Here is a 21,312-nt window from a genome sequence, read left to right as displayed (position 1 = left end):
GTGCCTGTTACCTAGCCCACTCTGCTCGAATTTTAGCAGCAGCCAAGGAAATGTTGGGTGACCCGCCCACCCTTGGGCCAATTGAGGTCTTTAAGTGACAATTGATGGCCTCCTGATCATCACCTCCTTCACTGACTGGCTTTGGTGAGGCAGCCTTACTTAGCTTGTACTCAGGCTTCCACCGCTGCTCCTGGTCAAGGGCTGACAACAGTCCCAGTGGCTCCCAGAGGCCTAGACCAGTGGAGGTGGGCTTGCCCCCAAACTTTCCAGTTGGTGTGGTGGGGCCACCACCTTCACATTAAATCCCAGCCATTGATTCCAAAACATGAGAAATAGTCAAGCTTCTCAACAGGAAACTATTTACTTGCTTACTATCTTTGTGGATGCAAAATACATACATGAAAACAAAGCATCCTTAACATTGCTCTGCTATATTTGAGTTTTAATATTTACAGTTAATAAACAAGCTTACAGAAAAGTTCAGTTGTAAATCAAAGAGGATTCAGTTCAACTTCGACAAGGCTAAAAATAGATGGTAGTGGATCAGTTCCTCAATACTCACCGCTCCCGATTTTCTTTTAAAGTGAGATGTATAGCGGGCAACTAATCTGCTAAAGCCAATTTCAAACTCAGGGATTGCTGTAAAAAGAGACATGTTGAAGCTTTTCGTCTTGCACACATCAGGACACTTCACAAGGATACCAATACAAGGGGAAAACAATAATTTATACTGTATGTGAAGAGAGTGCTGATTGGTTGCCAAGTGGATTCTGATTGGTAGGGGCATTGGCATGGAGAATGCACCAGTGTTGGTGACCAACAGATAACTGCCAAGCATTGTTTGAAATTTAATACAGGCAGCTTGACCCTGATTGGCCAGGGTGTTGCCCTGAGGGATGTGTCAGCGAACGGTTGTCACTTATTTTGTTTAGCTGAAATGTGTGCACTTGTTCTTTCTGTCTGCAAAGAATTGGGCCCTGTGTATTAAGAAATGTAGCTTCCAGTACACGCAAATGTACCACACCGCAAGCCTGACTGACAATTGTGAATTGGTTGTCGGCGTAATTCTTAGCACACTGAGGATTATTTAGCAAATATTGTCCAAACGCGGAATCACATCTAATGTTGAATGCTGTTGCAAGCACGGGCTGCACCTTACCCTTTGCGAACAAAGTCTGTGACGCATTGTTTGATATGATCCGCCAGACTTTGGGATGTATGGCCTACATATCTAGCATCATGCTGGCACTGAAATTCATACTCCACATTACTCATATGTGTGGCAGACATAACATCTTTTTGGCTTGCCAGCAGTATCCGCCGTTGTTTTCCCCTTATACTGGTATTCTTGTGAAGTGCCCTAATGAGTGCAAGATGAAAAGCTTCGATATGTCTTGTTCAGCAATACTCAAGTTCTGTAATACCAAACGACAATTTCACACTCCTGCTAAAGTTGAATTTTACACTCAATATTTGTACAAACACTGTGATTTTACATCAGCAGGATTTTTCATAAGGCAGGGTTTTTTGCCTCTCCGAGGAGCATTAATAGGCAAGATACAGAACTCCTGCCCCTCACCTGGGAGAAAGTCCAGTCTCAGGGGGATGATTCTGAATCAGATGGGCCAACAGCTCTGTAATCCCAGCAGCGCCAGCGGCAGCAGGGACCAGAATTGGGACTGCAAGCAAGCACCGGATTCTAAGTCCTGGATCCAGGACTAGGTAAGTCTGGTGGCTCTCATGGCGGGAAGGGTGGTGAGGCCAGGGGTGTTGGGGGATCTTGACGGAGAGGCCAGGAGAGGAGGGAGACCTGCAGAGGGAAGACCTGGGGGATAGGGGTTCCAAAATAGAAAAAGGGAAACGGGCCGTTGGGGGAGGTGTCCTCCCTTCCTGCTCGCGGCCTGAGCAGGGGGATGTACCAGGCTTACTCCCCAGCCCTGAACTTCCCTAGCCAGCCTGAAGACTGAGGCCACTTGAGGCCTTCAATTAACACGAGGGCAGGCAGACTGCCCTAGGCCTTACCCATCCGACCATAAAATTGGGAACAGGTTGGAGGTGGGCAGGAGGGTGGAGGGAAGGCCACCTAGGTAATTTTACGGGTCCACCCACCTGCAGAACTGCCAGAGAGGGATAGTAAAATTCTGCTCCATGTGTTTGTTTTTCACAAATTATAATATTATCAACCCAAGATCGCTCCCACTCAGGGCCCGGAAGGAAGAAATTTATTGACTGAGCATCAGAGGAAATGAACTTTACCTCTGTTTTACCAAGAGAACAAAAGAATCATGAACCACTGAAGCTTTGAATTACTACTGCACAATAGGAATTCTCTACCCTTGTAGCTTTTCCTGTAAACACTAGGCCTGGCAACAAGAAGTCACTTATAACTTGGGTTAAAATCTAATGCAGTTGAAGACCGAGTAAGAATTGGGCCATTCACATCTGAGACCTGGGCCAGAATTTTCCACCCCGGACTGGATGGAAACAGATGTGAGATAGCAAACAAAATGGTAAAAACTCCCAACCTGTGCCATTTTCCTGACACTGGAGGAGGGAGTAGGCCTCGTACAGCCCTGCTCCTATTAACTAGCTCATTTACATCGTGGTGGGTTCATTAAGGGCCCGTCTCTGAAAGTTTTATGATTTTCAGCAGGGTGGCTAGGGTTCAGCTGCTGTTAGGTTTTATACCCACTGCATCGTAGTGAGAAACATGGGACGGAGGCTGGATGAGGTTTCTATTATAGGTAAAATGGCTTTGTCTTCTTTACAGTTCACCAGAAAATTATGGGTTCTGTAGCATGGTATGTATCTGTGTTCATTATAGTGAGCCATGCCTGTACTGTAAATGGGAGATTTAACTAAGAATTAAATAAGGTATTTTCCAAATTTTCACTTGACATTATCGGACATGCTATGTGAATTACTAGCTTTGTGTGTGATGAGGAGAGTAATGAACTGCTGGCAATGAACAGCAACCTGGTTGCTCAAGTGCACTTCTTTTTGGACAATTGCAAGGAGATACCTAGGTAGTTGCTTACTCATCCTCTGATGGGGAAATATGAATAACAGCAGTCTAACTTACAAAATGGGGAGTGAACATAAGCTAGGTTTTTGTGTTAATTATTCCAAATTCTGCTGTCAGGTAACAGATCAACAATGTAAATGTACAGAAGCTGTGAAATGAATTTTAAAAATACTAAAAATGAAATAAATGGTAAAATGCAGTTTTCAGTATTGTAATTGTAGCTTAGTTAAATAAGTAACAATTTAAAATTTTTAAGCACTTTTGATTGATTTTCAGTTTTCAGTTTAGTTAGCTGCTGACATTAACAGTTCTGAGGTCAGATTGTTTATTTGGCAGATTTTTGGGCTCTTGAATGCATCCCAGCTCTTATGATAGGACTCATGAGATCATATGTTTACATAGTGAATAACGAGTGGAGGGTGGGGTAGAGGCTGGGATGGGGGAGTTTTGGGTGGGTGGAGGGAGTTAATTGTTTAGCAAATTTACTTTTAAATACATTTTGAGGCCTTCCCGATACTTAACATATGTCATTAATTCTATCGGAAGAGCCAGGTCGATGTATTTCGGAACTGAAGGATTGGAGGGCAGGCCTTGTAACCACCCCACTTGGGAGTCAGCCCACCTCCACTCCCGGCAAGAGTCTGCCAACGACGACAGCAGACTCATCTCCAAGCAATTTAAGGCCTTGACCTCAGGGAAATCCTGCTTTCTGGCAGGCTGGCAATGTAGACGGGATTAAAATGCAGGATAAATCCTGCCTCCATTAGCAAAATCTGGCCCCAGCCTCAAATTCAGACCAAATTAATGGAATGAATGTCTCCTCTTTCACCAAACTGTAAGTGCCACACAAAATGAAGTCTCAAACCAATTTCTTAGATGGATGGGCCTATTGCACAAACTGGCACTGTGAGTTCTCCCACATTCAAATCTAGCTCAATGTCAGATGAGGGGCAGAAGCAAGACAAGTCTGTTTAACGTCTGGTGAAACTCCTAGTGATGTGTAAGGGAGCAAAAATGAAAAAAAAAATCTGCCATGTACCTTTAATTCATAAGATTTTAAAAGATGGTGCTTACTTATAATTTGCAGTATATGCAATAAATTGAATTATATATCCCTTTCTGTAACCCCTTCAGTTCAAAGAATAATTAATTTGGGCAAACTTGGCTTCTACCCTGAATGGTGCTGGTAGCAAAGAAATAACTTGTTCAGATTTATAAATTAAAAATGCATTCCCCCATATCTGCCAATATTATGCAAAAGATAACATGAACTGAATTGTGTTTCTAAGATGTAACATGTCCTGAGGTTGAAATGAGATTAAATAAACCACTTCTAGCCTATGCAGTTTTCTAAAGGATACATAATATGAATTTGTACTCCTGATATGCTAGAAGCACATGGTGAGAGATTGGGCACAAAGGTCAGTGCATCCCATAGGATTTACTGCACCCTATTTTTAACTGATGGTAAATCCTGCAAGGCCCATTGACCTCTGAAATCAGATTTATAATATTTGCTTCCACCATGCAAAGCACTGTACTGAAAATATGGGCAGAATATTACGCTTGGTGTTTGGGCATGTGCCCGACACACCCGAGCGTAAAATGACACACGATGATGTCAGGCATGCATCCCAATTTCATCACTCAGTCTCACAATATTTCGTTCGGCGGCCACATACTGGAGTCAGCTGCACTCCTGCTGATAATTAAAACGTCTAATAAGGCCATTAACAATCTAATTAAATTCAAATTTACGCCGCCCGCCCAAGTCAACAGTTGGTGAGCAGGCGAAAAGGCCAAGCGGCCTTTACATTTTTTAGGTAACCTCATCCATGAGTGGGATGAGGTTTCCTAAAGCAAATAAACAGTAACCACAAACTTTATTTTTGAATTAAAAACATATCCCAGAGGGGACATGTTTTATTAAATTTTTATTCTCATTTTTTTTTTACACAGCGCTTCAGTCTCCCTGATGCAGCTCCGTGCCTTAGGGAGATTGAAACGCTCTTTCTCGTGCATGTGCAAACTGCGTGCTAGGTCCAGTTCTCCATCCTCCCCTGCTCTGCGCTGCTGCTTGCAATCCATGAAGGGCGGGCCTTAATTGGCCCGCCAGTGTGAAATCGTGGTGCGGAGCCGATCGTAGGCAGCTGTCGGCTTCCCGACCGTCCCAACCCACCCCCGCTGAGCACCTCCGCCAAGGGCAAAATCCTGCCCAAGAATTCATCAAATCTAAATTTAAATGTAGAACATGGATGGTTAAACAAACATTTTACAAGAATGGGACCAAAGCTTGGATATTGAATATTCGGTACATCGAACAAGCAGAGGTAAACAGACATTGAACCTGTCAATTGATTAGGACAAATGCCCTACCAATAGCTGCTCTTCCTCCTTGGCTGACCTCGATGAAGGGTTCTAATATTTGAAAAACAGGAGGTTGCTGATTGGTAGAGAGCAGATGAATGGTAAATTCCATTTCTGGGGATGTATGTTCACCATCAGAAACTGCACAAAGAAAAGCAAACAACATAAGGTTGCAGCCATCTCCAAATATATATGGCAAAATACATTCTTAACGTTCTATAGAAAAACACAAACAGGCCTTGAACATTAATAACACAGACCATTTATTATTAAGACTGATTTTTTTTTCAGTTAAATATATCAGTCTCTTGTATTATGCTCATGTTAACATGATATATGCTACACAAGCAGGATAAGTGTTTCAAGGCTGTAGGTTCCTCTTACGTGAGAGAGTAGCTCCCCAACTTTATTTGGGAGCAAACTGCAAACAACGTCAGAGTTGGTATTTCATCAGAAGGTTGGGTTTATCAGATTGACAAGGTGAGGGCTTATCCTACATTAAACATAAAGTAAATAAACTTTCTGGAGGGTCTGTATATTGGGAGTAGATTGGTAGGATGTTGATTTTCATCATGAGCTGAGCATGTTGAACTCATGGGCAGGATTTGCCCTGCGAGCTTCAGGATCCCACCATCACACTCAAATAGGATCAGAAGCCTGCACCATGTGGGAAACAGTCACTCATCTGTGATTTGCCCAAAAATGGCCCATTAGTGACCAGAAGGCAAGTTTACAATCCAATTAAGGACAGCAGGTGGGTTCTTGAAGCTGGAGGACCAATAGGAAGCCCTCCAGCTTGGAAGCAACAGCAGGATGTCATGTTAGATAAATAAATAGAGGCACCCTCTATTTTTAAAACTTAAAATAAAACAAAGAAACCATGGCAGCTGCTCGCCAATTGTATGGAAGGAATATCTCCATGGGGTGGCCTGCAGCTGAACCCAGGCACAGGGCTGCACTGCTCCCCATCACTTGCAGGGGACATGGAGGCCGGCTGTAAAATCCAAGATGCCTCCAGCAATAAGCTTTAACAGGCCTATAAGTGCTCTAATTATCACTTGGCCCCGCCAACCCCCTATCCTGCCACACGGAAAACAATTGAAAATTCAGCCCCATGTTTTCAAACGGTGAGCCCAGGTCCTTGCCACAAAAAGGGAAGAGACAATTTCACACAGGTTAAACCAATGTTGCTTTTGTAGATCTTTCAGCAGTGCTGGTATTTATTTAGTAGTAGGTAACTTGTTCCTTTTCTTTGTCTGGCAGTGGTATGTTGCATGAGATTAGAGAAGAGGGGACCCAAAGAACGATTCAAGTTACCTTTTTTATGCTGGAAGACAAGTATTATTCAGTTGTGAATGCAATGTACTACATTCGTCTAAAAGAAAATTGTAGTGATCATTTCAATTATTCAGGTTAAAAATAATTTTCTTTTCAGAAAAATGCAAATACTTCCCAAAAGAAGCCAATACTCTAATATCAGTGGAACAGATAATATGGAAATAAAGAAGATTTTTGTAAAGCCATTGTTATCTTGGTTTTATTTTGAACCCTGATTTGCATATCCATGCAAAGGTGTTAACAAAATACTTATGGAGATTGCATGCTTGCCTAGTATCACCCATCCCAACCAATGTATAGTAAATACTGAGAGGATTAAAGGTATGTTGATTGTCATGTTTCTTTGGTTTTCCAGCAAATGCATCTGTTGAAATGAAGAGTTAGTCTCTTCATTTATAAGATGATAATTCCACTATGTTAACATTTGATAGGTCATGAACATGTTGGGAATTTTATTCTTGATACTCATAGAGAATTAGCATTTAGTATAAATCTGGGATTTGGAATTAAGTATTAGGAGACATGCAAGAATGGAGTTAACGCCTTCCCTGAAAGTCTGGAGCTGCTCCTGTATACAGTATCTGATAACCATCGCTATAGCTTTTTTTCAGGTGCAAGAATGTTAAGATTCAATTACATCACATTCAAAAGGTTAGGGCAGGACTCAAAGCCACCAGGAAGTATTTGACTGAGGATGATAGAACCCCATTTACTTGAAGCTGTTTGAGATAAATCTATATTTAGGAACTGTATACCTGTAAAAAGGAAGTTCACCGACTCAGGTAGACCTAGGAGAATGAAACCATGTTCAAATTATTTGGTTTGGAGGTGCTCAATATTGGAAATGGAACAAATAAATGCACCTCTACAACAGTATAAACAATGATTCTCAGTCTGAATACCATAACAAATTGAACTGTATGAAGTTAACAGCTTACTAAACAAAAAGCATGGTAATAACTTTCAGGATTTAAATTGTGAGACAGGATAAACGGTCACTTAGAAAGGCAAGGGGTAATCAAGGTCACTCGGCATGGGTTTGTTAAGGGAAGGTCGTGTCTGACTAACTTGATTAAAGTTTTTAGGAAGTAACAAGGATTAATGAAGGTTGTGCAGTTGATATGGTCTGCATGAATTTTAGCAAGGCTTTTGACAAGGTCGCACATGGCAGACAGGTTTAAAAAATAAAAGCCCATGAGATCCAGGTGAACCTAGCAAGCTGGATACAAAATTGGCTCAGTGGCAGGAATCAATCATAATGGCTGGCTAGTGTTTTTTCACTTGGAAGGCTGTTTCCGTGGGGTTCTGGAGGGGTCAGTACTAGGTCCCCTGCTTTTTGTGGTGTATATATGAATCACTTGGGTTTAAATGTAGAGGGAATGATCAAGAACTTTGGAGACGACACAAAAATTGGCCACGTGCTTGATAGTGAGGAGGGAAGCTGTAGACTGCAGGAAGATATCAATGGACTGGTCGGGTGGGCAGAAAAATGGAAAATCCAGTTACAAAAACACTGATCAACCACTACCGTTTGTTTCCTGCCACTGAACCATTTTGTATCCAGTGGCAAATGGAATTCAACCTGGAGAAGTATGAAGTGATGCACTTGAGGAGGTCAAACAAGGCAAACGAATGCACAATAAATGGAAGGATACTGAGAGGTCTAGTGGAAGTGAGGGACCTTAGAGTGCTTGTTCCCAGATCCCTGAAGGTAATAGCAGAGATCGATAAGGTGTTAAGGTGACATATGGAATACTTTCCTTTATTAGTCGAGGCACAGAATATAAGAGCAGGAAGGTTATGCTGGAGCTATATAAAACACTATTTAGGCCACAACTTGAGTACTGTGTGCAGTTATGGTCACCTCATTACAGAAAGGATGTAATTGCACTAGAGAAGGTATAGAAGAGATTTATGAGGATGTTGCCAGGACTGGAAAATTACAGCTGTGAAGAAAGATTGGATAGGCTGGGGTTGTCTTCTTGAGAACAGAGGAGGCTGCTGGGAGATTACATTGAAATCTGCAAGTTGTGAGAGGCCTGGATAGAATGGATGGGAAGGGCCTAGTTAATTTAGCAGAGAGGTCAATGACAAGCGGGCATAGATTTCAAATGATTGGTAGAAGGATTAGAGGAGAAATGAGGGTCTGGAACTCACTGTCTGAAAGGGTAGTACAGGCAGAAACACTCAATTTATTTAAAAGGTGTCTGGATATGCACCTGAAATCCTGTAACCTCCAGGGCTATGGACCAAGTGTTGGAAAATGGGATTCAGCCAGCATAGACATGATGGCAGAGTGATCTCCTTCTGTGTCGTAAGTGTTTCTACATTTTCTAAATACCTGAAAAGGAGGAATGTGTAGGGATGTGGGAAGAGGGCAGGGGAGTAGCAGTACCTGAATTGTTCATTAGGAGAGCCAGCACGGACACGATGGGCTGAATGGCTTTCTTCTGTTCTGTAACATTTCTATTGGCAGAATTTTGCCCTTGGCGTGCAGGATCAGTGGAGACGGGTGGGGGCAGTTGGGAAGCCAACTACCGCCCATGATCGACAGCACTCCATGATTTTACACGGGTGGGCCAATTAAGGTGTGATATGCGAGTGGCAGTGCTGAGCGCTGCCTGTGCTGGGGGGGGGGGGGGCGAGTGTGAGCAGGCCTAGCGTGAACTTAGTGCACGCATGTGAGAGAGCACAGAATAATCTCCTTGAGGCATAGAGCTGTCTCAGGGAAATGAAGAATTTTCAAAAAACAAAATGAAGAGCAGAAATATGTAATGAAACATGTCCCCTCATGTTTTTAATTTAAAAATTAAGTTTTATTTTATTTGTATTTGCTTTTGGAAGCCTCATCCCAGCCGTGGATGAGGTTTCCAAAAAAATGCACAGGCCAATTGCCCTTTTCGCCTGCCCATCAACCATTAGGTTGAATGGGCAGTGAAAAATTAAAATCAATTGTTAACTTAATGACCTTAATGGGCCTTATAAATGTCGGCGAACACCTGCCAGCGTTGACGTCGGCACACTTGGCCAATGTATTGCACATCATTTCGGGTCGGATGCACGCCCACCCACCAAGCTAAAAATTCTGGCCTAGCATTCTATGAGTAGATCAGCTAGTGACTTAGACACTAACTTTTCACCTTTTGGATAGAGCTGAGACTGATACTATAAGAGTTATTTCTGTTAGCTGTTATTGATTTGGGCGATCTCAACCTTGTTCTAAGTGTCATGAAACTAACATATTTTTCATAATAATATCATGGGACATTGTAAGTAGACTTGTGTGTGTGTGTACGTGTGTGTGTGTGTGTGTGTGTGTGTGTGTGTGTGACTGATATAATCAAATTAGAGACAGGTAGACTGCAATGTTGAAATTATCAAAACAGAGGTGTAAAAGGGCATTTGAAAAGCTAATGAGCTAGGGTAAAGTCAGCAGATAGGGTGTGAATGAAATCAGAAACAGAAATACCTGGAAAAACTCAGCAGGTCTGGCAGCATCAGCGGAGAAGAGCACAGTTAACATTTCGAGTCCTCATGACCCTTCAACAGAATTAAGTAAAAATAGGAAAGGGGTGAAATATAAGCTGGTGGGGGGGCGCGGGGGGGAGAGTTGTTGGGACAAGCAGCCAGACCTGCTGAGTTTTTCCAGGTATTTCTGTTTCTGTTTTTGTTTTGGATTTCCAGCATCCCCAGTTTTTTGTTTTTATATAGGGTCTGAATGAAATTTGGATTTTAAGATAAGTGGAAAAATTGGTGGATTTTCAAAGGGACATGATAAGGTTTTTACAACTAGCAAGATAAATAGGGCAAGGTTATTACGTTGATTTTTCCCAAAAGTGCTGACCATAATGTCAACGTAAAAGATTTTTATATTCTGGGAAAAGTAAATTCCAAACGATTGGGGGAACAATGGGATTTACAAATCAAAGAAGCAGAAAATATTTAAAGAAGGATGGAAGGCTATGTGGGGGTGGCTGTGTGAGATCTGAAAGGAACACCATGTGAAACAGACTTGGGGAAAAATCTCTAGCCATTGTGCAAAAGTCTGCTGTCCCAGTCACCAAACTTGTGTTAAAGGCCTTTGGAATTCCACTATCAAGTGGGTGTTTGTGGTAACCTTGTTGGATTGTCTCTATAAATTTAAAATCTATTTTGGACTGTTACTTTAAAGGTGGTGTGTCAATGGGAGTCTGGTTAAGTAGGAATCTTGGGAATTGTTCTAATATTAAATAACTGTGTAACTGTAATCTGGTGTGTGTTTTATTCTTTTCTATTGTTACTAAGTGTTTTATTTAATTTTTAAAGTCTCGAAAGATGCTAGTGAACTCATTACTTCTGAATTCAGTGTATAAACCTTCTCGCAATAAATACAAATGGCAAAACTGTGGTGGTAGTGTAGCCAAGTGGGTTTGGTCAGCCTGGCAAATACTACCTGCCATCTCGTAACACAAGACACAACAGCAAATCATCCAGAGTGTCACTGGGTGTGGAAAACGCCAAAGTATAGTGGCTCTTCAGAAGTAAGGCAGAATCAAGGGAACTTTACTCTGCAACTACTTATGCTGTAATCAGCCTATAAATGATTGGGGTTGATCAGAGATGAAGAAAGTAAAAAGATGTGCTACTCTCCAGAAGTGCCATTCTTCACCTGGATGAGTATAAAATTCATCCAGTAAATTTAAATTAGGGGGCCGGTTAGCTCAGTTGGCTAGATGGTTAGCATGTGGTTCAAGATAATGGCAAACCGCCATTGACAAAAAACTGTCAAGACAAATGACTCAGGATGAAGCATCAGCAGACAATGAGCCAAAGGCCTGCCTTTTGGCAGAGAAAACATGGAGATGGAAATTTTAAAAAGTAGTAGATTTCCCATTTATTGTGATTGGGCTTAACAGATCTCTGGGCACAGTGTGTAAATGATAATTGATTGGTGGGAGATGAAAGGATTATGAACATGTAATCATTTTCGCTTGATTTTCTGTCCAATTAATGAAGGTATTCGACCTTATGCACTGCACCAATTGATCTTTTAAGGCCAGACACAGTAAGTGGAAAATATCAACTTTGATGGTCTTCAATGCTAAGACTTATTATTAAGGCTCAGAATAAGTAATATGTTTGTTTGTATATATATTTTGCATCATGTTCTTTTCGAGTGCAACAGAATTTGAATAAGCCTTAATAATTTGCCTTAACTGGGGTATGCTCTCAGTGATCATGTGAATGAAAACCATAACATAACTAAATGGGGAAACCTAATTTTGTTAACATTACTACCTAGCAGAAATGTAACACGTTAGTCATGGCGTGATATAATGGAAACTCATCTATGACCGGATGTTCTTATACTTTTTTCATTAATGTTAATGGTCCAGAATCAGAAACACTAATGACATGTGCAAGCTGTGACTTCTGTCACCCAGGAAAAGAATACCTGGAACTTACTGTCACAGAGAAAAAATACTCAATTTATTGTATAATCAAATGAAGACTGATGGAATTGCCAGGTTCTGTGCTCCTGTCGTCCATTTATGCCAATATGCAAGTTATACCTTAGCTCAAAATGTGTTCAACACTGACTTATAGATAAGTAATCAATTGACTCAGAATAAGTAATATATATATATGTACATATATTTTGCATCATGTTCCTTACCAGTGAAAGAGAATTTGAATAACCCTCGCGCGTGCAAAGATGCTGCTGGAGGACGGTACAGAATCTTCCTGTTGTCAATGTCAGCTTGAGTGAAGTATGTGACTGGGAAGAAAGGGCTGCCAGAGTGTTCAATGGTGCCTGAAGAAAGGCAATACAATGTTAATACAACAGCAACACAACAACTAATAGTTACCACCCACGTATTATAATGCAAATCTATTATGGGCATCGATTCAGTGGATGGAATAGTGGTGAAACTGGATAGCAACCTCTGGTATCTGCACACACAGAGAAAAATGTGGAAATCCAGAAGTTGCAGTCAACTTTCTCCTGTTCTTGCATAAGCTCCACTGCTCTGGCACTTTGCCAACAGATTCAGTATTCAGGAAATTGGAGGGCATAAAGTTGCAATACTTGCCCACTGGATACCTAAACATGCCAGAAAAGGTTAGAGCTTGTGCATAAGTGAATACTTAACAACATGATAAAACTTAATTATAGCCAAACAACCTCTCCAGCACTGAAAATTTAGTTTTATAAGTGTGGGACTCTCATTTCTACAGATTTTAATTATTGGAGGAGGTTTAATTTTTTTTAAAATTCTGTTGCATTTACTTTTTTTTAGCTCTCTCAATCTCATCCTTTTATCCTCTCTTAAATTTGCTTTCTTACATTATTTTATATTATATTAAAAATTCCAATTTATGCTTCCTACTTTAGACATTGCAGGTGGGATTTTCGAAAGGCTGGAGAGTCAGGATTCGGTGCGAGCGAGATTTGAAAATTGCAATCCTTGGGGTCGTCTCAGGATCCTGATGCCTCTGGGACAGATTTGAATTTTCAAAGGGCCTATGGGGGGTGCGGGGGTGGGGGGAGGGAAACGGGTAAACCACTCACAGCCGCTTAGCAGCCTATTAAGCTTAAAGAGTTTGTTAAGAGGGCTGTGCATTCATGAGTGCAATTTTTAATCTTTAATTCAGCAAACTCAAACAGTCTGGTGCACATTGGTGTGCACAACTTTGGGTTTGCCATGGAGCTATTTCTCCTTATTTACTTAAGACTGACCTTTCCTCAACCTCCTTGTGCCGGTTCTTGCGCTGCTCTGTAATTTAGCCCACACAGCCCCTTTTATTGCCATGTGTGCTGTTGAGCTTGTAAGAAGCTGCCTAATCTCTTTAGCAAGGCAGTGGCAGCTCTAACATTTGCCACTGGTGCCAGGCAGTCAGGCAGCTCCCAACTCCCAGAGACACTCAACACAACCACTTAGTTACCTGGTTTGCCTCCTGCCCAGCCACTCCATTAGCATTAAAAAATAGCGTTGATCAACCTGAGAGGGTTGTGATGAGATGGGTTCTGCACCCGCAGCATGTGGTGGACCGAGACCCACATGATTGTGTTGGGGGCAGCCTGGAGGATCTGCACCTAGGTGCAGTGCTCATACTCCAGGACATGTGGAAGTCAGGGTGATGACATGGTGGGAAGGGATCTTCAAGGTGGGGTGGCACAGACCGATCTGCTGTCCTCTGTGATCCACATCATTGTGCCTCCTTGCTATGGGAGGTTAAAATGTGTGCTCCCAAGTGAGATGAAGGCAGCTTGTGGCTGAGGAGGGGGTGGGGGAAAGGACGCATCTGGCATATTTGTGTGAGTGTTCAGCAGCAGTGGGGTAAGGACGCACTGGACCCCTGCAATGGCCAACTGGGCTTGGGGTGGGCCGCCGCGAGGAGGTTCACAGTACAAATATCACCTATCAATGCTCTTTTCTCATTTCCAGGAAAAGAATTCTCATGACACCACCAAGTGGGTGAGGACTGGCGGTGGGCCAGCCTAGGTAGTGCTGCTTAGCCACTTTGGGCAGGAGGCCCTCGACCTGGAGAGGTGCCATGCACCCAGGTTTACTGGAGCCGGAGAGGCTGGGGTTCCACGGGCAGGTATGTATGGCCAGCACTCACATAACCAGTAGTCTCCCAACAGCCATGGCAGTGCTGATTGTTGATTGAGTGACGTAACTTACATGGCTTGCCCACTGCGTGTGGAATGATGAGCGCATGATGACCTGGAGTACAGGCATGTACACTGACATTGTCCACATGCTAACTGATTGAATTACCTTACTCTTCCTTTCAGCCTCAGCAGTGCAGGGCCAGGACCTGGAGCAGCAGAGGCTCCACCTCTGATACCTGAGGGCCATGAAGTTCCAACATCACAAGCATTACACCATTTCTGCCAGGCACAGGTACTGGCGTCTCGGTGGGCATCAGATCTTTGGCTAGTGTCCTGGGGCATAGCGGTGAGGGCACTTCACAGGTCGCCGGGGGAGCTGGCGGAGATAGACAGTGCCCATGGCACCAGCAGTCGGAGGACTGCAGGAGCCCAGGCATATGCTCAGTCTGAGGCTGATGAGGAGCCTTTGGAGTTGTCTGTGATGCAGCAAACTCATGAGATGCGGCCGGGTGTGCGGGACCATCTGGTGGAGATACATGAGGCTGTGCTTGGCTTGGTGTCAGTGGTGGAGGAGTTTACACGGACCATAGCCGATGCATCGAGCCTCATGGCTGAGCGCCAAGCTTCCTCCATGGAGAAAGTTCCAACTCTTATGGAGAGGCAGCTCCAGGGACAAGATCGTTGATTGGGAGACACTGCAAAGATCACCCACGGACTGCTGGAAAGAGCCGGAGGCATAGACGTTGAGGACAGCTGTGACCTTTAGAGCCACGGGCATGGGGTGTCCATCCACACAGTTAGTGGCGATCTCAGGCCCAATCATCTGACAGATGGTGTTGACTGTCTCCCTCGAGAGACGGAACCTCCTTCGGCACTGCACCTCAGACATATTGAAGTAGCTGCTTCGCCGCCTGTATAACCTGGCAGCAGGATAGTGGTGTCTTCTGCGGCCCCTTCCGCCTTAGACTCCGATTCATTCCACGTGATATCAAGAAACGGCTGAATGCACTGGATACTGCTCCCTGACAATATTCCGGCAACAGTACTGAAGACTTGAACTTGCTGCGCCTCTAGCCAAGCTGTTCCAGTACGACAACACTGGCATCTTCCCGGCTACGTGGAAAATTGCCCAGGTATGTCCTGTATACAAAAAGCAGGACAAATCCAACCCAGCCAATTACCACCCCTTCAGTCTACTCTCCATCATCAACAGTGCTATCAAGCATCACTTGCTTAGTAATAGCCTGCTCACTGACACCCAGTTTGGGTCCGCCAGGGCCATTCTGCTCCTAACCTCATTAAAGCCTTGGTTCAAGCATGGACAAAAGAGCTGAACTCCAATGGTGAGGTGAGAGTGACTGTCCTTGACATCAAGGCAACATTTAACTGAGTGTGGCATCAAGGAGCCCTAATAAAACTGGAGTCAATGGGAATCAGGGGGAAAACTCTCCACTAGTTGGAGTGATATCTAGCACAAAGAAAGATGGTTGTAGTTGTTGGAGGTTAGTCATCCCAGCTCCAGGACATCACTGTAGGAGTTCCCTCAGGATAGTGTCCTCGGCACAACCATCTTCAGCTGCTTCATTAGTGACCTTCCTTCCATCATAAGGTCAGAAGTGGGGATGTTCGCTGATGGTAGCACAATGTTGAGCACCATTAACAACTCCTCAGATACTGAAGCAGTCTCTATGTCCATATGCAGCAAGACCTGGACAATATCCAGCTTGGGCTGACAAGTGGCAGGCAACATTCACACCACACAAGTGGCAGGCAAAGATTATCTCTGCCAAAAGAGAATCAAACCTTTGCCCCTTGATATTCAATGGAATTACCATCACTGAATCCCCCACTATTAACATCCTGGGGGTTACTGTTAACCAGAAACTGAACTGGATTAGCCATATAAATACTATGGCTCCAAGAGCAGGTCAGAGGCTAGGAATCCTGCGACGAATAACTTACCTCCTGACTCCCCTAAGCCTGTCCACCATCTACAAGGTACAAGTCAGGAGTTTAATGGAATACTCCCCACTTGCCTGGATGAGTGCAGCTCCCACAACATTCAAGAAGCTTGATACCATCCAGGACAATGCAGCCTGCTTGATTGGCACCATATCCACAAACATTCACTTCCTCCACCACCAATGCACAATAGTTGCAGGGTGTATCATCAACAAGATGCACTACAGGAATTCACCAAGGCTCCTTAGACAGCACCTCCCAAACCCACGACCACTACCATCTAGAAGGACAAAGGCAGCAGATAGATGGGAACACCACCACCTGGAAGTTCTCCTCCAGTCACTCACCATCCTGACTTGGCAGTATATCACTATTTCTTCATTGTCGTTGGATCAAAATCCTGGAACTCCCTTCCTAACAGCACTGTGGGTGTACCTACACCACATGGACATCAGCAGTTCAAGAAGGCAGCTCACTACCACCTTCTGAAGGGCAACTAGGGATGGGCAATAAATGCTGGACCAGCCAGCGAAGCCCACATCCCCTGATTGAATAAAAAAAAAGACAGTGACATTGTTGGGGTATTGCCAGTTAATTAAAGAATTAAATTCTTAAAGAATTAAAGGAGAGAACGGTAAGATTGCCAAGTAAGGTTGATGTGCAAAGGGGGATTGTAAGGTATGAAATCTTAAATTGATGGTTTGCAATTAGTACTGCGTTTAGTAAAAGATACAACGAAAGAAAAGATGGATTACATTACTGTAATCAGAGTCTGTTGGTAAAGCAGGTAGAACAGTGGACTAATAATTCAGGAATTAACAGATAGGTAACAAGATAACAGAGAGCGGTATTCAAGAGGAGGAAGGGAAGTTCTGAAAAAGTTGAAGTAGTTTCCTGAAATGAGAGGGAAACCTGTGGTGAGGAAATTAGAGATTATAGTAGCTGAGGATCCAATAGCGTGATTGGTGAACAGTTCTCTTGATCATAAACAGAAATTTAATAAGCTGGTGATTTATTCGCTGGGATAATGTTGTTACTATTGCTGAAAATGTGAATGTCAGTGCAGAAAGTGGGAGTGTAGGCTATAGTGATAATCCATCTGGAAATAAATGATCAAGAGAGAAGAAACGGTAAGAGGTATGCAAATATAAGTTCAGGCATCTTGCTTGGAAACTGAAGGATAAAGGGGTATAAATGCATCTTGGGAAGCAGTACAAATAGCAATAGTGAATCCACAGCCCTTTTAACACTCCGCCCATTTTCTTTTACATTGACTTTAGTTTCATGATTATTACCAATTTTTGGTAAATATGCACGGTATATGCTGAGACTTGTGGAGTAGATAAGAAAAATTGACCATGCTTGCAGCCCGACTAGTTGACATAGTCAACTGATTCATTAATATCCCTGAGGAAAAGGAATTACAATCCCTACCTAGCCTGGCCTAAAACCAGACTTTAGTCCACACCACGTGGCTGATTACATGGGCATTCTCCAACCAGTCTGCTGTAGCTTTGGTGAAGTGCCATGGAAACCCCAGGAAAATGATGTTAATGCTGTTTTTAAACTGTTTCGTGGGAGTTGCCGTAGCTCCTCTGGCACTTGGGTGGGAAACCCCCACTGAAATGTAATTCCATAATGTATTCTGAAGTGGCCTAGCTCTACTGTATTCCAAGGGAAACTCAGGGTGTATAATAAATGCAGCTTTGCCAGTGTTGGCACACCCTGAGAACAAAGAAAAACAAATGGAGTTATTCCAAATTCAATTAGATGCCACGATGGGAAAGTTAAGGTCCTAGTTGTAGTTGGACGAACGACTTTTTCTACTTCTTGACTTTTCTTATATAAAAATGTTAATTTTCATCTGTTTACTTTTAAATTAATTGATGGAATCGTTTGTGCCTGCTTCATCAGGTGTGTTTGGTGGCATGAGCAGACAATATGGCGAGGTCAAAAATCGGTTTCACGGTGTCATGAAACCAATTTGCTCGGCCCGTTGATGGCAAGCCGTGTTTCTCGCCATCAAACATCGGGTAGCTCATTATAATACATCAGTATACCATTATAAGGTCAGCCCGCCGGACTCATCCCCCTCCCGTGCTGAATCGTCCGCCCACGTCAGCATGGAATTTCACAACAACATATAAAAAGCGTGCACTTGGTGGGCTGCACTTCGCTCGGGACTTCAAAATTTGTTTTCCCACCTTGTTTCAGTCAGCACGCGCAGTCATCAGCATCAGGCTTCAAAGGCAGCACCACATCACTTTTAGGGGGGTTCACAGGCACGTCTCTACCTAACAGATCAGCCATTTTGTGTGGGTGGATTTTCAATGAATGCAAGGCTAGGGCTTGCTTGCGGGAGGGAGAGAAATGACCTCAGGCAAAGGAAGAGGCTGCAGGACGAGGGCTGTGCTGGGGAAGAAGGGTATCCCAGGGTGTGTGTGGAGGCACATGTTGATCTGTGCAAGTGGCCTCAAGATGGTGAGGGCTGAGGAGGCAGTCTCCAGAGGAATGGGGCCAGATGGAGATGTGAGAGTATGTGTGTGAGAATGGGTGATGATGTCCCTTGAGCTGGCACTGAGTGAGATGCCAGTGAATATTTGATGGGTTTGAGTGTGTAGGTTTAGAGTGATGAGATGATTGCCTTACCCTGGTGGCACGGATGAGATAATTCATCCTCTATCCGTATTAGATGGCCAACCTCTTCTGTGCAGCAATGGCACTGAGCACCATTGCCATCGCCTACGAAACCAGAGTGGTAATGCTGCCGCCCCTCCTGTGGTCAGACTGGGATAGAAGACATCATAGTGTCCACAGTATCCAAAAGGCACCTGAAGGCTGCAGTCTTCTTGTCTTTCGGGACCATGTCTTGTTTGCTGCAGTCCTGGGCTGAATGCACTGAGCACAGCTGTACTGTAAATGTGGTGCCTGGCGTGATGAAGCAATGAGGAGACAGCATGGCAGGTAAGTCAGAGCCCGCCTGCCATCGAAATGGTGTGTATCCTGGGAATGCATAATTAATGCGGCGGATTTGGGACAATACAATGTGAAAAGCTGTCATCGTGGCTGGCAGGCAAAACATCGTTTTTCCCACTGCTACTGCACTTAGTGCAAATCTGGGGCGGTTCCACCTGTTGTCACGTTTGACAAACAAATTAATAATCATAACAAAGCAAGCAGTAAGGAAAATTTCCTGTGTGTGTTACACATATCAAAACCTTAAATCAATTTATATGGAACAGAGGAAATTTTTCTCCACCGTATGCATTATCAATACTTGCCATGGTCTGGGAGTAGTGGAACAGTGATGTTGTAGATTAGATCATGGTTTGGTGTGTCTCTGTCTACAAAGGACAACTGCGTAGCCTGGATTACTGTAACCCGATCTTCAAGTGCCTGTCAAAAAATCATTCGTTATTTAAAAGTACTTCACAAGTAAACAATTTTCCTATTTATTCTATTCATCAAATGTAACGCTTTTTAAAAAATTTATTACGACACAGTCGATAGTAAAGACTGAATTGCTCAAATCCCAGAGGGAAACTTGAAACAACTGTCACAACCCATTTTTGCAATTTGTCTGTTTCAAGATGCAGACTTTGAATTCAGAAGTAAAAGACCACCGAGTCTCAAGAGGTTTTTTATAAAACTAAATTAAACATTTATTAATACAAGAAAAATTGTAAGCACATACATATGTCTACAGAATCACTACTATAATAACTACACAAATCCCCTAATTAATCCAACTTTCAGTTACGCCCCCATTAAGGTAACGGTAAAACTCAGATTTAAAAAGAACCCAGGCAAAGCACATTTGACCTTACAAATTCAAAATGAGGTTCCTTGCAACTTAGTTCCTTGAAGACACAGTTGGAAGTGTACAAGCTGGTTAGATCTTAAATGCCTCTGCCTTACACACACAAATTCCTTTCTGTTTATACCTAGCTTTTCCTTTGAGTGTAAATTTTCCATTGTATCACTAGGCTTTTAATGGTACATCTTCTAGCAATAATATCCTTTCATTCCACCAACTTTATTAGTAAGCTGAAAAAAAACCCACATTGCTTGGCGTCTTCTAGCTCGGTGCAAGATTTCACCCAATCTTTTGAATGCTTTATTTAAAAATGAAAATTTCTTCCCTTGACACCTATGTTTCTAAACTTTCCCATGTTTACCTAATTACCATTTCAAACCGACTTCTCTCTATACATCAAAGGGTCCAGACCAGCTGTCTTTAATCCAATTAAGACACACAAACATAGACACAGACACCACTAAATTCCATTCTAAAAAATAATTTCCAATACCATTGCAGACATTCTCTTCATGACACTTTTCCATTGCAATATCTAAAGCTAAAACAGGTATAAATAATGTTTGCAGTTAAAAAATTGCTAATTAAGTATGAAAATACATTTAAATTTGAATTATATTTACAACAGTAATTAGACTAAAATAGATCGATGGTCAACAACTATATCTTTATTTAACAGAAGATTTAAATGCTAGAAGGCCATTAAATCTGCAGGTAAGAAAATTCCATCTGCATTTCAACATGGCAGGTTATGTTCTACAGGACTTATGAAACAGAAGAGATAATTTTCAACTATTTTCACCTGAGTTGGCCACATTGTCCTCTATAGAACCAACTGGATTTTCATTCTTAAAGTTGGGCGAGATTTATTCAGGATGGGTGAACCAGGTGGCAAAGTTGAAAACACGTCCATAGTGAACAGGTCCTAAAGCCACATCTAGCTCTCTGTTGAATTTTCTGACACAATCTAACTCTACTGTTTCCCAGTAGATTGTTTTCCACACATTCAACTACTTACATAAACATTGTTATCAGTAAAGTGGCCTGATTGCATTTGCTCATTGAGAACCTCATGCAGATAATTTACTAAATTTAATTTGGAAGAGTCTGCAACATGGAGCTGTTGTTTTTGAAAGAGTCCAGCAGACATACGGGCAGGGGGGCAAGAGTTGAGGTGGTGGGTGGAGGGGTGTTAACTTAACA

At 42.8% G+C, this 21,312-nt stretch overlaps 1 protein-coding gene across 1 annotated transcript in view; it reads right to left on the bottom strand.

The window, feature by feature from the left end:
- Window positions 1-21,312, bottom strand: part of fras1 (Fraser extracellular matrix complex subunit 1) — a 398,900-nt gene that overhangs the window by 168,753 nt on the left and 208,835 nt on the right. The window contains exons 33-36 of the mRNA XM_041181003.1: window positions 19,574-19,688; window positions 12,387-12,524; window positions 7,486-7,518; window positions 5,402-5,533 (exon numbers count right to left, since the gene is read on the bottom strand). Of these exons, the coding sequence (XP_041036937.1) occupies window positions 5,402-5,533; window positions 7,486-7,518; window positions 12,387-12,524; window positions 19,574-19,688 (418 nt within the window). The remainder of the gene's footprint in view (window positions 1-5,401; window positions 5,534-7,485; window positions 7,519-12,386; window positions 12,525-19,573; window positions 19,689-21,312) is intronic.

This window comes from Carcharodon carcharias, chromosome 1 (genome assembly GCF_017639515.1).
Source record: "Carcharodon carcharias isolate sCarCar2 chromosome 1, sCarCar2.pri, whole genome shotgun sequence".
NCBI lineage: Eukaryota > Metazoa > Chordata > Chondrichthyes > Lamniformes > Lamnidae > Carcharodon > Carcharodon carcharias.
Note: the sequence above shows the minus strand (reverse complement) of the source record. Positions and strands in the feature narration are given on the sequence as shown.